The sequence below is a fragment of the Columba livia genome, chromosome 8 (genome assembly GCF_036013475.1).
Source record: "Columba livia isolate bColLiv1 breed racing homer chromosome 8, bColLiv1.pat.W.v2, whole genome shotgun sequence".
Taxonomy (NCBI): Eukaryota; Metazoa; Chordata; class Aves; order Columbiformes; family Columbidae; genus Columba; species Columba livia.
The window spans coordinates 6,872,250-6,888,858 of record NC_088609.1 but is presented as its reverse complement, the minus strand read 5'-3'; the positions used below and the strand labels follow the sequence as shown (position 1 = coordinate 6,888,858).

The 16,609-nt window shown below is 42.5% G+C and overlaps 1 protein-coding gene across 10 annotated transcripts in view; it reads right to left on the bottom strand.

Moving 5' to 3' along the window:
• Positions 1-16,609, bottom strand: part of RASAL2 (RAS protein activator like 2) — a 180,923-nt gene that overhangs the window by 78,062 nt on the left and 86,252 nt on the right. For 9 of the 10 annotated variants that reach the window (XM_065071715.1, XM_065071716.1, XM_065071718.1 and 6 more), the window contains exon 3: positions 11,214-11,340. In XM_065071715.1, coding sequence (XP_064927787.1) covers positions 11,214-11,340 — 127 coding nt within the window. Of the gene's footprint in view, positions 1-4,859; positions 4,939-6,779; positions 6,813-11,213; positions 11,341-16,609 lie in introns of those variants that run through there. The other variant, XM_065071722.1, reaches the window with a different exon arrangement.

The window sequence follows — 16,609 nt, the reverse complement described above, 5'->3', positions numbered from 1 at the left end:
ATCCTGGAGTTTTCCATGGCCAGATTCTCACCTAAACTATAACCAACTCGCTCCAAAAAAAAGGTTGCTAGTCAAGGAAATACTTGCAGTTCCACCTAAGATTTTTAAAAAGGCAGAAAAACCCTTCAGTTCTTCGCTGGGTAATGCACAATACAAAGCAGTCTCAAATATGCATCAATAATTATTAGCTTGTAGCCAAAAGCACTTTACTGGACACCGAGTTGAATCTTAATGGACACTAATCACTGCTAGAATGTATAGTCCTCTCCATCTCCAAGGCTTCTTTTGGGAATTGGGGATTTGCTTGCGACACGGAGGTGCCTGTTAGAGGAGTTTCTGATGAACTCCAGCAGAGTTCAATAGCCCACTTTTCCTCTGTGGCTTTATTATTTTTCTTTTAAGTAAATTATCTCTCTGCTGTGCTGCCGCAACGTTTTTGTCTGTTTTTGCAGATAAAAATCACGGTTATAATTCTTTCCTCCCCTTGTGTTATGTGAGTGATCACTTACAAAACGGGTAGCAGGTTAGTAAAATATCCAGTGCATGCTTGAATAAGTCTAATTTAATACCTAAGCCACTTCATACATTATGAACCTTTTTATTTATGCATCGATAAAAAGTAGTACACCCACAGGAGGTGTGTCGCTGCCCCACTGAAGTGTAAATATCACAAGATGGCACAGAAAATACCCAAAACTCCGCTTCTTTTATTTATTTTTTAACAACTCTACTTGTCTACGTCCCAGAGGCATTGTGGAGATTAATTAGTTCATGGTCATAGACCATTTTGAAGATATAAGTATATTACAGCCTGATGGAAAACAAATCTCCTGAGGTTCTGCATGGAAAAGCTCAATATATAACTGACAATGGATTTCTTGCCCCATTATAGCTTTCTTAGCAAGTTCTGCCATCCTCAACCAGAGCTGATTATAAGAAAGAAAATCCTCCAAACTTTGGATCCTAGGGCAGCAATGACAAAAAGTTCTTTAGCATGTTTTATGCAGACATACAAAAGCCTTTCGGCAAATACCTTCAGAGAAGGTTCAGTTCAGAGGCACAGATGGAAACCTGCCAGAAGCCACGACAGCAATCCATAATGCCAAAACTAAAACACAAGGATTCACAGGTTTTCAGCACTCTAGAGATAAAATACAGGGCAGGTCACTGATTATTATAGCACAGTACCAGCCAGTCCTGCTTGTGCATATTCACTCGGAGAAAGTACGCTGAGGAAACGGGGAGCTAGAAGAGAAGACAAGACTGGCTCAAATCTTCTAGAAAAAACACAAAACCAAAGGAAAAAAAAAGCAGAAGTGACAGTCCCAAATTTCATTAAAATTAAAAAAAAATGTGATGGTATTATTACTCAGCATAGTGCACTTACTTAAAACAAATCTATAATTTAAAGTTCCTGGAAGGATGGCTTGAATGGTCCCCCAGAAGGACTCCATGTTTTTCCCACTGTACAGGCTTGTCCAGCAAATATTGTGCGTGTACTTTTAGTGTTTCGAAGTTTGGACTCTAAAAAGATTACAAAACCACACGGATGCTACAGAAGTGGATGAACTTGCAAGACAATGCATAGCTAGCACGAGATAGGGAACCGAAGGCTGTGCCGAGGATAGAAAAATGTGCAACCCTAATGAAATAGTTTTCCAAATTGAAGCCTGAGCCCTAACCAACGCACAAAGACATACCAGAAGTAGTTCCAGTAAGAGCAGCTGTAAAAATGTGAGAGCACAGACTTCAGCGGCGGCAGAAGTGGGCAGTAACACAAGCTCTTCTAAAAACCTTGCGCAGCCCTTGTTCAGATCCCTGCTGCCTTGGCTCCGCTCTTACTATAAGTGCACTCAACGCTCAGAGAGAGCAGCTTCGCATTGCACCCATGCCGCTATAACTCCAGGCTGCTGTTAATACCAGGAATAAGCACAAAAGTGGAATCAACTCGGTTCTCCTACCGTCCTTAAGCAACACGTTCCCACCATCTCCTTTGTGCTGGAGTCACCACATGGCTGCAGGGTTCTTGGGAACATCCACCACATCAGATTCAAAGCCAGCCCATCAACAAAACACATATGCGAACAGGATTTTGCTGCGTGAAGTCAAATCGATTCACCTGCCACACGCGTGATAGAACCGGCACCAATGAGGGTGGTAAAGCGGGGAGACAAGAGTGTGCACACTGCAGAGAATTTTGTATATTTAATTTCATATGAACTTCAAACTAGATGCACTTAATCCAATTTCAAAGACATTTGCACTGGCAATATCAATTTATGCTAAAGCAATAAACTGATCAGCACCTAATTCTGTAACTAATACCGAAGTCTGAACCAGATACAATGACATCAACATTCCAAAATTTTGTTCAATAGTTCAAATTAACTCTAGACAAGACTTCAGATATGGAAATTCAGGCTGTAGGAAGGAAGGTTAATTTTCCCTTAAGTGTTAAGCCGGTTGTTACTGAAGGCAAAAAGGCAAGTATACATGGTTGGCTGAAGTGTAATTACTTTTTGCCACAAGAACAAACAACTATAAAGGAGAAGCTACAAAATTTAACAATCCACAGTAAGTTCATGCATGATTTAAGGTAGATTTCTCTAAAGAATTTAATACATAACTTTTTACTGTTGTTGTTGAGAAAACTACAGAAAATGATAGCTTCCTTCATAATAAACTGACATTTGGTTAGAGCACAGTCAACAAATCTGCCCCAGATGGCCCAAGAGCTACCAGTTCTCAGCAATTACTACATTGCACAACATGCTCTACTTATAAAGCATTCTTTATGCTCACATCATAAACATTTAAAATCTTCTAAAGTGATTTTTTGTGTGTGCTGGAAGCAGTGGGTAGGGATGTCATAATACATTTCCATGGGGGGGAAAAAGAACCCTAATGGATTACGTGTCAACACCAGAAAGTTAAGATTATGCGTTCAAACTCCTGTTAATCTCTGCTCTTAAAAGGTTTAAGATCTAAACAGATAAAATTTGCTTAATGATGAAACTTGGCTTTCAGCACCGATGATCTGTGTCCAAGGGAATAAAGTTTCAGCAGCATTTAGAACAAAACAAAATGCTTTGGCTTTGCTTGTGTTATAGAAGAAAAAGATAGCAGCTTGGCAATTTTCTGTACACAAATACCTCCAGTTGCCCGGGGGGAATGTCACTGCGATCCAGGCACCCTGCTTGTTACATCTGGCCTCCCTGGAGTCACTTTTAATTTCAAGCAGAGTTGTCTCAAGTCTTCATCCTTCCAAGGCAGGCAAATTGCACTGTACATTGTCCAAATTTCAGATTGCTTCAGGGCTTTTCCCCAAGTTTCCTAACCTCCTTTGTGGACGCAGAAGATAGCAGGGTATAGTAGATGATGTGCCGTGTAGCCTGTTGGTTCTTTAACATTGCCCGAAAGCAGCTGTATTTCACAAGAGATTTTGGAAAATGCAGCTCACAGTTTGCATGGATTTGCATTTTGGGATAGAACATGATGGGTAAACAATGTCATTTAGAGACTGCTAAAGTTTTAGAATTTGAATGGATCTTGGTGTAGCTACAAGCCCCACTAATCACACCCAACAGTCACAGCACTAAGAGTCCATGAGACAGTGAAGCAGACAAAGTCTTTAGCAAACACTCATTTGTGCTGTTCCATGGGCCAGAAGCTTCAGATCCCAACGTGCAAAAGGCTGGAGGTTCCGGCAACGCTGTCAGGTCAGGGCTGGAGGGCAGAGAAGAACAGAGGCCAAACGTGCACAGCACCCACCTCCAGCTCACCAAACACAGCCAGCTCCTGCAGCCACCACGAGCCACATCCAACCTGATCTGTTCTGATCTCATTAGGGTATCACCTTTCAGCTGGTGGGGACCTTTCAGTTTTTTGATATAAAGCACTTACAGGTCAATAAGAAAAAAAAAAATCCCAAACCACTCACGGAGGGTTGCTAATTTAAATTTAAAAAGGCAACAGACAGTCATGCATCTGATCCTTTAGGCTTCTGGGTCTGCAGGAGAGAGAGCAGGATATGAATCCCTCTCACATGTATATTGTGGATGTATATACAAACACGCTCGTACAAGCCCAAATCGGCCAAACCCAAAGAGCTGCAAATAAGTCAAGTCAGCACATCTGACTCCATCCTCTTGTCAGAGATACTGCTGTTCAACACACCCCTCAATGTGACAGCTAAACCCAAAGCCTTGTTTTGCACCCCTGCCACGCTTAACACTTGACAGGAGATGGATGTTTTACAGATAGCAACACGGTGAACAAGCAGACAGTGCTATTGGGAAAATTATTTCATCATGACACATTATAAGTCCCTACAGCTGAGATACAGGGAGGAGCAAACTGCATTTTTTTGTCCTTACTTTCTAAGACACATTCTTTGTAGGCAAAGTTGATCAGTGGAAGGTAAAGGGACAGCCCTTTTTTCAGCATACAGTTTTGTTAGGAGTTACAGGAAATCCATTATTTCAAATTCCTGCATCTTTCCTAAGTAAATCTTTACTGAATATGTACAGATTGGTGCATTTCAGGTTCTTTCATTGACAGGTCACAAACAATCTCTCTTCTTCCAAAACAGACTGTACCCCTCTCCCCCATCCCAAAGTAGCAACCCTTTTTAGATATTCATCCTAAACCTTAGTGCACAAGGATCGTAATTATGTGGTGAGCACAGAGTAAATCTGTTTGTTCTTTCATCCCAAAGTACTCGTTCCAACTGGAATATACAGAAAGCAAGGCTCAGCTTTGTTTCAGTTGCAAACAACCTTGTCTCAAAAACAGTAGTTATTGAAATAACCCTAGAAATCTTTCTAGCTGATGTCTGTTCTCTCCTGCCAAGTTTTTACCTGAAGGAAGATCACGGGCTGTGTGTTTTCTTGGCACAATCATCCCCACGTAGGAGGGCTCAGCAGCCGCTTGCAGGAACTGTTGTAAGAGGGAAGAGGCAGCAATGAAACCCGGCATCGCTTACCTAACCCTGGGTGGCTCACTCCATTTCCAAGCCTCTGGACGTAACCTTTTAAAACAGCACGGAGGCAGAATTTCTGCACAGCTACCCGGTCACCTGATAGCAACGCAGATGGATCTGGCTCCCAACCAGAACGGTGCTTCATTTTGATCACTTCTTCCCTTGTTTGCATGACCAGAGAATATTCTGAATTCATTGGGATTTTTAGTGAAAAAAAAGAGTTTGAGAGAATGCAAAGGGGATGATCACCAAGATTAAAATCTATAAACTCTGCAACTAAGACAGAGGGTCAGGAAGTTATAAGTAATGTTTCAAACTCAAAATTCCATCTTCAAATTTCAAAACTGTACATGTAGGTCACCACAGTACAGAAGGTAGATTTGATTTATTAGCCCAAAACTGCCCTTCTGACACTGTTTAGAGATCTAAAGATCAATTTTAGCAGCCTCAGTCTTTCTGTAAAAGGCAGGGATAGCTGCAGTTGCTTTGAAAGCCAGCTCTCTCATTTATGTGCTTTAATCGAGGAAATTCAGCTTCCAAAAAATCCAACTTGGGATATTTGCTACTGAGCTAGAATTCCAGATTAGGTGCCCACTATATAACAGTTGTGTGATCAAGAAAGTAAGGGTGTCCAGTTTCCTATCTATCTGCACTTCAGTGCTTGTCTCCCAACCAGAGCACGCATTGCAATCTTCACCAGTCTCCTTCCCATACATTCACTAGCCATGCATTTTTAATGAAAGTTGTAGGAACTTGGTTCCTCCGAGACCTTTATCTCACTCTCAAATTCAGTATTTGTTGGCCTGAAGACACAAATTATTGGGGAAAAAGGGGAACGCAGATGCAGCATCAATTTCACTTCTTGCAAAAACCAAGTTGAAAACAACCAGAGAGGTCTCTGCATGAGACAAGTTACAGTTGCTACGTGATAACAGGCAGATAAAAACGTGCTAGGAAGAGAAAGTCAAAAAGGAATAGTACGTAAAACAGAAGCAGTGAAACACCGGTTGTAAGGAATCCCTGGAGGCTCTCTAGTCCTTTTTTCCACCCAAAGCTGGGCCTTGTCAACACCCGATAAGGTCAGCTGTGGCTTTATCCAACTGAGCCATGAATGCTTTGAAGAATGAAATTTCTACAACCTTGCTGGGCAACCTGTTTTAGTGCCACACTACCCTCCTGGTGCCAAACCTTCTCTTAATCTCTCAATCTGAATCTCCCAAAGAGTAATTTGTGGCCATTCCCCCTTGTTTTATCACCTACCACTATTGAGAGGGTTTTGGCTCCATCCCCGCCAACTCTCTTTCAAGAAGCCACAGACTATCAGGTCAACCCCTCAGCCTCTTATTTTGCCAGCCTAAACAAGCCCACATCCCTCAGCCTCTTTGCATGGGTCACATACTCCTGAAGCAAATGATCTCTGCTGGACCATCTCCAGTTGGTTCTCTGATGAAGTGAAGATGACTCCAGCCCAAGAGTTTGGAAGATGAGCCAGAGAGCTCCGCAAGGGTGCACAGACACTGAGACACAGCAGACGCTGTATATGCAGCGCTGTCTCTGTAGAAGCTCCTAAAAGCTCTAAGGCTTGCTTACCCAGATTGTCCTCAGTCTTGGTGGCTTGTTTCTCTCCAGCTAAGAAACTGGAGTATATTTTCAGGTAGAGGGAAAACAAGCACACAAACAAACAAACAAGCAAACAAACCACCGCACAACAAAAAAAACCTGCTCTAATTGTGTGGTTCCAGCCACTTTTGTAAGCGATAAATGTAGTTTAAGGAGTCCCTTCCTCCCGTCCTCTCACCTTTGGCTGCTTGTTCATATTGCAGAACCATTCCAGCAGAGCTCCTCATCTACATGCCATGTTAATACTGTTTAGAAAAATTAGATCAGTGACGGCAACAACCAGCAAGCACGTGAGCATTTGGTGTGGGCAGAGGGTACAAACCATGTTTTTCCATTGATCAGTCCAAGTGACTGGATACAAAACAAAATTTCCCAATGCTGGTGACTCAAGGTGAGGACAAAACAAAAGTCTGCAAGGAGCATCTTCACCTCTGGCCTGCTTTCAGCAACCTTTTCTCAAGAGCCTTCATATTCTGCAGTCAGAGATGTGACTGAGGAAAAACAGGGTTAACTTGTTTCAACAAGTGAAACGGTCTTAATTTCCTTCTCAGGTGACTTTGTCTCCAAATATAAAAAGAAAACCCATTTGCATCAACATGAGCTTTCCTAGGCAACAGAGAATCTCAAAACACACTATTCCTGATGATGCTCTTTCCTAATAATTTAAAAATAAATAAAATAAAAGACACCACAAAAACCCACACACACAACCCAAACCATTTCCTCACTTTCAATCCCCTCCTGATATTTTCACATATGCAGTAAAAAAATCTCTTATTAATGCCACAAAGATGCCCCCAGATGTCAGAATCAAAACTTTCGCTACGTGTTCTCCTTAACAAGTCTCAATTAGCGTGAGCAGGTGGTGAGGAGGAAGCAGAGTAAGAGAGAAGAGGATTATTTTGGGAAAGGAAGCAATAACTGTTACTAGTCTATCAAACAGTATGAATGGTGGAAATCTGAATCATGCTTTTACTGTATGAATGGATAATTCCAACATGCTTTTATAAACAATGATCCTTTACAAAGGATGTAATCTCCCCAGCAGGAAAAGATACACCTGTTAGAAAAAGAGCGGGATCTGAAGCAGAAATGGAGGCAAGTACCAGCTTAAGCTTTCTCCATCTGACCTCTTCCTATAATGTTTAGGTACTCGTCTCCAGGGCCTGCATCACACTTCAGAGCAGAATCAGCACACTGAAAGTAACACTTGAAAGAAGGAAAGAGACTATCAAGCTGGAGTTGGGGAGAAATTACAGCTACATTTTTAGCTTCCCCGAATGGAAAGCACCTCTGAGTAAGTGCTGCCAAGATGAAATCCTAGCAAGTAAATGACATATTTAGAGTGTGCCTACTCACTCCCAGAGAGGTATTACTACAATGATACATACCAAGGAAGTTTCATGGTGTATATTTAACGGATGGCTTGCTGATGCAACTCTGTGTACAGCTCACCTTCAGATAGGAATTACGAATTTCAACATTCAAAACAACCTCTCCACTGTCTGCAAGCAGAGGGCGAGCTCCTAAACTAGCAGTAGATGGTGAGTGTCCTCCGAAGTTGTTTTTTTTAATGATCTTATTAGTTTTCCCCGTTTAAACAAGTCACTTTCTATCTCGTGTTTTATCTTGGTGTCCGCCCCTCCGGCTCTCATGCGAGGGTGACCACGGTGGTTTCTGCCTGCACAGAAGGGATGGCTCAGCTGCTCTTCCAGCAGCTGCTGAACCAGCACAAATTACAGCTTACTGTATGAAGTATGTGGAAATTGGTGTCTATCTTAGTACGTGGGACTGTAAACCACGGTGGTTCAGCAGCTGCCTCACAAACAGCTGAGCCAACCCTGCAGCAAGGGTAAAAATGAAAGAGACAGCAAGAATGACTATATCAGCCTTTGGGTAAAGCACACTTGACTTAATGGCGACCTTTGGTGAGTTACACATCTCTTGCTTCTACTTCTCAGCTGTAACGTGGGTAGTTTCTCTCCCACACGCTTCCTAGGAATGGTGCTACAAGGATGTGTGCACAATGCTCTAAAGAATACCACAAAAAATTGCAGAATGGGTGCTACTACTGATTATGCAGAGCCCATGAAGAACACGCACCGTTCCAGTTGCTCCATTAACAAAAAGTTCGACCTCCTACGATACTCTAGATGTTTCATACAAATCACAAGAGAGGTATGGCAATCTTAGGGAAAAAAGCAAATGCCATTGCTACTCCTTAACCCCTGCACTAGAGCCAGCCCTAATGAGCTCATCTGCAAGTTGTAATTTCACATATCATCATAAAATGCAACGCTTGCTCTTGCCATATTATGCACATTTCCCTAGGGCAAGCTGGATATTCCTATCAGCTCCGCATAGCAGTTTCTCTACTAGATATTTTAGCTGCCTCTGCTGCACTTTTCAGGTTTCGGTGTCCATTCCAAAGCTATTTTAGTCCAGTTGTTATCTGTACCGCTGGTGATACATTCTGGCTGCCACCATCTGCCTCTTATAAAGACGTTCGATGGTTTCCTTCCCTGGTTTGTCCCCTTGGCTCAACATTTTGACACAAAGCTATTCCCACTGCTTGCTCTCCACCCACTTTTTTCCATTAGCAGGAGTTGTGTAATCATGATAAAAGACAATTCTAACCAGGATGTGAAAACAAGCACCTAGTGTGCTGCAACCAGGGATAATATATAACCTTCCCTCATCCTCACAGTACAGGCATTGCTCAATTTTTCTCCAACTCAAGCCCTTCTTCCCTTTCCACTGCACACCCGCTTCCTTCAGCTACACACTTTCCAACGTGTATATTCAATCCAGTCACAGCTCTCATATGGAGAAGAGCACATGGATATGACTTTGTCTTGTACTGTTAATGTATTCTTGTCAGGCATACATGAAATAGTCTGCTACAAGATGCCACACGCATCTAAAAATGTAGCAAAACACACAGTGAGGCATACACCCAAACAGCACAGTCATCTCTTCTGTATGACAACTCAAGAAAAACGAAGAAGGCTCCAAGGTTATGCTTCAAAATGTAACACTGGGATTTCCAGCTATTAGGATGCCCAGTGAAGTCTAGAAATTCTTCTACATCTTTTTTTTGCACATGGCGTAGAAAGAGATGGCATTTCAATCCTAGATTTTAAAGGTCTTTCTAGCTTGCAAAGCTGCAAATAATACACATTGCTTAGTGCAGACAGGCTGCAATATGATTCTTCATTCATCTCACTAGCCATGCGCCTGGAGTAAGTACTTTGCCTATAACACTGCATAAACATGGTTACTACTCGTTTTAGTTCTGAACAAGAATTAATATTTGTATGGCAAAACAAGACTATCATTTAGAGCTGCATTTGAAATGCCACAAACAAATCCAATAGGGGTTCTCTTTGTCACTCATCCCTAAGTATTTTCCAGTTTTCCCTCCTAAATCCCCAACTCGCTCTGTTTCTTTCCAGACTTCTAGTCTGGAATCGAACAAATCCAAAAATAAATTCTATCTACCTTCCTCATATAAGGAAGAGCTAAATAGTGCTATTGGCAAGTACAAATAAGTAAGTACTACAGTTGCAATGGGTTAATTAACTATATAGAAGAGTGAGATTTTAATGACTTGTTTGCAATATACAGAAGAAAATTCTTTGGCATAAAAAAAACAGCTGAACCTGTGAAATGAAAAATACCTTCCCTGCTCTTCACCTTTAGTAGTGATGTTATCAAGGCTGCATTACTGTTTAGAGGTGCCTGTTACTTTTTTCCTCATAGCTCACTCCCAGGATTGATATTTTTTACAGCTGAACTAGGGAAGAATTGCTCCTAGATCCTACCGGCCTACCCTGAGGAAAGCTGCTTGCATAGGCTGGGAATAGAAAGAAGAGTTCGCTTGTGTGTGGTTGCTGCCTCCCTTCACTCTTCCTTTCTTCTGGAAAGAGTTGGGATGATGCTCCTACGCAGCCACAGGTCGGGGGGAATAAAGAGGGGAAATCAGGCCATATCTGGACTTGGGAAACTACTCGAACAGAGCTTTTGTCTATAATTTTTAATACTTGCCATTTCTTTTCCTTTCCCTAGATTTCAACATGTATAACAATAGGCAACAGCAGCTGGCTGATTGTTTCAGGAACTGCAGCCTGAGCAGAAATTAGGTAAGTTATAGAAAAATCTCTTATCCAGTACTTGTTATGAAAATATGAAGCAAAGGCAATTCCAGAGAGACTCGGAGCGAGGTAAAACATAAACACGTAGCAGTTCTAAAAACAAATGGCAACCACTTACAGCTACCTGCAAAAGCTGCATTCCTACCAACCTGCATTCAGCAGCTCTCAGTTGTAAATCCCAGGGCTGCCTAGCAAGCTTACAAACACAGCGACACACCTTTGCCTGAGCAGTGAAAGCCCAGCTTCCCTGGTACTCCATAGTAACCTCACTGATGTTTGTAAGTCATTTTGCATTTACAAACACCACCAAAGTTGCTCGACCTCCAGAACCACCTAGTTGCAACCTTACCCACCTCAGCAGGCTCGCTGCAAGGATGCTGCCCAGGATGCGGCGACATCTGACACAGCTTGCAGCTAGAAATTAAACTCAATTTGTTGCGGCCAAGGTTTCCACTTACCAAGTTTGGCGGCCCCCTCTGCTGGGTACTCGGGGAACTGGCCCTCGGAAGGGACGCTCACCGTCCGGCGCAGGCAGCGCCCTTTGGTAGTATCCACCTGCGGCTCCTGGACCGTATCGATGGGGACCTGCATGAAAAGGATGCCGACAGCTGTTAATATGCCATCTTGATAAGGACTCAATTTTCCACTCAGCTGGTAATAGCTTTCAGATGCAGTTTGGCATGCCCGGCCTTACCATGGAATTCCTGAGTCTCCCCGGGAAAGCACGGCAGTGGTGAGGAGGGTTAGTGCAGACACAGCCTGGAGCAACTGTGCCGCAACCTGCGCCACACAGATATCACAGAATCATAGAGTTGTTTTGGTTGGAAAAGACCTTTAAGATCAAGTCCAATCCTTAACCTCACACTGCCACATCCACCTCTAAACTGTGTCCCCAAGAACCTCATCTAGGTGTCTTTTAAACACCTCCAGGGATGGTGACTCAACCACTGCCCTGGGCAGCCTGTTCCCAGTGCCTGACAGCCCTTTCCATGGAGAAATTTTTCTTAATATCCAATCTAAACCTCCCCTGGCTTTGGCCCATCTAAATTTCTCCCTGCAGGACTTCACTACATCCTTGTAGTCCTCCTGAGTCGCCTGCCTCTTCTTCCAAAAGTCACAAACTCTCCTTTTATTCCCAAGTTCCAGCCAAAGCTCTCCGTTGAGTCGAGTCGCAACATGGCCATCCCATCTGACTAACAAGGCAGTCCTCCCTTTCCAAACTGGTTCTCCAGTGCCGGACCCATTGCCACCCAGCCTTGCCCACTTCCACGCTGGGAAAGTCAGGCAGAAGCTGTTGGTCAGATGGCTACATGTGAAACTTTGAGATTACAAAAGTATTTCTGCAGTCTCAGCACATATTCAGTGGTCAACTACAGCACGTCAGAGAAAAATGGACATTCTGCTGGTCACATCAGGCACATGGAGAAAGGGGGTGTCTTCTGTCATTAAGGCAAACTCATCCTAAAAGCAGGACCTCAGAAGGGTCCAAGAAAGGCTTGGGCTCCTCACTGTTTCCTAGTAATAAAATTCTGTAGGCTAATTCTCTTTAGAAGTACTGAATGTATAAAGATCTTGTTTCTCTTCTGAAATTTTGCATAACTTGACCCCTCAGGGTTTGCTCCTTCCTAACCTTGTCTTTAAATACCTGCTAGGAAAACTACGTTTTGTTAGAGGGGTGCTTATGCTGGGAAGAAGGTGGTAAATGATGCCACCTGCCACTGCAGCTGCAGGGCCTTTAAACAACAGCCAAGAGCTCTAAAAGAGCCTAAGCCATACAGTCTCTTTGTCCAACAGCATGTATGTCTGGGAACACGAAATAAGCCTGACAGAATCCTAATCCAGTCCCAAAAAACATACAAAGGGGTTTGGAGGATAAGGAAGAGAACCCAACTGCTTGATGAATTTATACAGACAGCTTTGTGCCTCCTGATTTTGTTTATGTGATCAGCATGGGTTAATTCAAGTACCAGTTACTTCGCATATTTAAAGTGTCATTCACTCTGCCCTTCTGAAGAACATACACATTGCTCTGAAGAGGTTCAAAAGATGAAAGACACCAAAGATCCTTCAAGCTGGTGAATATTCCAAAGATGGAGACCACACTGGAAGAACACGTCTCCAGAACGGAGCTACACAGGTTCTTGGCCCACAGTAACTATTGCTGTCTCAATGGAGTCACTGCAAACAGGTCAGCTGCCTAAGACAGTATTCCTGGGTCCTGTGTGCCCCAACAAACTGGCACAGAGCAGGGCCGGAGGTGGGATGCGATGGCTGATTAACAAGTCCAGCAGATAGTGCTTCCATGTCTCAACAAGAGAACACCCCAATCTGGGAACTGGGAATTCCCTGACCCTGCTGACAGGTCTAAGAAAGCCATGCCCTGCCTGATAATCATGGTTATGACCATGGTTTTGCAGGTCTTCGCATGCTCAGATATTAAGTTTAGCTCAGTATCGGTGAAATACTGGGTTGGCTGTTGTTTTGACCTGGATAATTGTACTACTGACTTACTGCATTTCTTCTTGTAGCAACCTGGATAATCATAGTCCTGGTCTGTATTTGATACTGCAATGCTATTTAGAGATAAATTGTTTATCCCTAAAGCTGCTGGTCTGGTGCCTGTTACCATATCTGGAATCTGTAACTCAGTGGTGCCACCTTAAGCCCTTTTATTCAACAACGGGAAGAAACCCCAGGGATGAGGGAAAGATGCAGCATCCAGGGGCTGGAGGCAGGTAGGAGGCTTCTGTGCCCAAAACATCTCAGCACATTTTGATGAAGACTTTGGCTTTAACAGTACAAGTGTGATACATGCAATATGGCAATTTATTTTCATACAGCTACGTAAAAGACAGCTTGCATCTAAAGGGACAGAAGCTCCTGTTCTATTTCCTGTGCTGAAGATATTTCATATCCTCAATCATCTCTGAAAACTGAGTATTAATAGCAAACAAAAAGATATTATTCATTTGCACTGAAGGTTGTGAAAGATGTACAAGATACTGTACTATTTTAGAAACAGGCTGCGCTACAATGGTTCTCACAAACTAGTTCTGGCATTTCCTGACTTTTAAGCACTTAGCATTCTCCTAGGGTCATTTTTTAATGCTATTTATTACTACTCTAGTCTATTTGTCTCCTTCAAACAGCGCTCATTTTTCAAAACAAGTTTCCCAAATCCCTAGTGGTTATTCTGTTAAGGCTGCTTTCTTTGCTGGTAGATTTTTTACAGCAGCTCCTTTGCCAAACGATCCCCGTGCGAAAGCACATTAGGAAGTTAAGCAGAGACTAATTTTGTTAGTTTATGCAACATTCATTCAATCAAGATCACATATTAGATTTCCAGTTTCCATCTGGAGGCTCCATTTATTCTTTTCTAAACACTCTTCTGCCTCTCCAGATTTCCTTCAGAGCATCTTTGGTGGGATGCTGCAAGACACACCTATTACCAATCAAACCACATGCCGGCTTCTGCACACCTTAAAAGCATCGAGCTATCACCCTGTGACCCTCCTTTCTCAGTCAATTTGCTGTATTTATCCGCCATTAGATTGTTTTAAACCAAGAAATGAATATAGTCACCTTTTTCTTTTTTTTCCAAGTATACCTCTTGGGTATTTGTGGGATGACACAAACATTCTTTTAGTCCACTGACACTAAACAAAGCACGACTACCACCCTGATAACAGGGTATAGAAGGGCAGCGAGGATAGCCAAGAGGTGAGGAGCAGAATGGTGATTGAGGCCTCGCTGTCCTTTGTGTCCTTGGGAACAACAAACTGGCTGCAGCTCACCGGAGTCCGTGTCAAAACCAAATCTACTTCTGCATTCCAGAGATAGGATTTATCTTCAAAGAGGAACTGAGCCATTAACAGGAAGACTGGCTGAGAGCTCAGGTCCTAATTCTGGGTCACTTTGCCTTTGTACTCAACATTTGCCCAGACTAGGAAAACATGGTTAGGCTGCACACTAAAAAAAACACCCAGAAGGTTCATAGGTGTAGCTACATTCATCTAGTTCAGTACAGTCCACACCAGCAAAAGATTCCTTTTGTTAGTGTATTTATAGTGGCTTCAGAAAAACCTGATAGTGTTCATTTCATTCAATGGTTTTATAAACTGTGTAAGGAATAACATTTCAATGCTACATAGCTTGATCTATGCCAGAAAATATACAAACATCCCACAGTTTCATGGACAAAATTAAAGTAGCTAAAAAAGATCCCTCCTTAAGTCTGACTTAAAAGTGTTGGGTTATTTTACATAACACCCTTCCAAAACCATAGTCTATATTGACAAAAAAAGAACTAACCTCAAGACGACAGGACCAGCATTTATTGCTTAGCATAAGATCAACCTGCTCTTAAAAATACAGCTTTATGAGTGTGCAAAATGAGCTTGGTCATCAGCTCTGCGCCTCTCTGGGCTGGATATGTTTGTAACAGGTATATAAATAAACTGTGCAGTGGTAGGTCAGACAGATTCACAGATGGGGTAGTAGTGAAACACAAGCAAGTGCACAACTAAATACCATGTAAACACCAAGCCAGACACCCACAACCTTCCTGACCCCGCTCCAGCCCCAGCCATTCCAGCAAGGATCCAAGAAAATGACAAAAGTCTTGCAGAATCAGGACTCGAATGGCAATTTGGGTTTTCAGCTCATTTTTTTGCCCCATCCAGCTTTGCCACACTGAGACTTCACCAACCTGAGAATCATCCATCCCTGAGCTGACATAATGATGGTTCAGGCTTAACTTTGGGACAAGAAGGTGCGTAGGGACAGTCCAAATGCTGATAATTTTGGTTATCTTGACAATTTTGGTCACAGGTCACATTTCACTGGCAATTTTCACAATTTAACAAGGACAGGTTCAGAGTTTGGACTCTAAACTCTTCAACAGCATCACAGCTGACCTGCCACTGAACAGGCTTTTAAGTGTAAAATGCTTATGTTTGGGATTTCTAGCAGTTTGATGATGAAAAGATTTCAGAAGAAACAGGAATAAGAGCTTTACAAGTATTTAATGACTCTTAAAGGCAAACTGAGCTAAGCTCTTCTAAAAATGAAGAAGTAGGAAAACATGTTTCTTCATTGCAGGCAGATTTTTCAAGTTTGGAAAGACTGATTATTCAAGACAAAACCTTGAGAACTTGCAGTCTCTTCTGAACTAATCATCAGGAAGTCTGGAATCGTGTCAACAAAACTGTTCAATAATTCATTTTAACTTTTCCTTCCCTGGAGAGAGTTAGAAGCTGGCTATAATTTTGACATAAAAATCCACTTTTAAAACGTTGCCAACAAACATTTCTTTGGGCTTTTGCAAAATAAATAATTAAATTCGCTGGGGAATCGAAGCAAATCTTTTCTTATGACTGGGTTCAGCTTTGATAAATTCCTATTTACAAGTAAGACATATTTGCTGTAAGATATCAACGTGACAAGTCTTGTGAGAAACGGCTGTGGGTGTTTCTGAAGAACCTCCCCTGGGACCCCTTATATATCAGTGTCTGCTCTCGCTGGGTTGTTTTTTTGTTGGTTTGGTGGGTTTTTTGGGGGATCACCGCTGTTGATCCGCTGCTGGTGTCAGTCACGGGACATGGAAGAGCAGGAAAATCCATCAGAGCTGCCCTGCTGCTGGCCCCTGTCACCAGCAGCAATAAGTACATCTTGTCACAGTGAATGTCTTTAGGTCTTTACTTTGCACTTGATTGAAAACACCTCTAAATTTGAGAAGAAATATGAGGTTTTGGGTGCAGGGGGGGGGAAAGGAAGAGTCTAAGACAGCGAAAAGTCGTCTCCATTTCCAGCTGAACACAATGTTAAAAGATTCTGCAGGACAGCAGCCAAATTA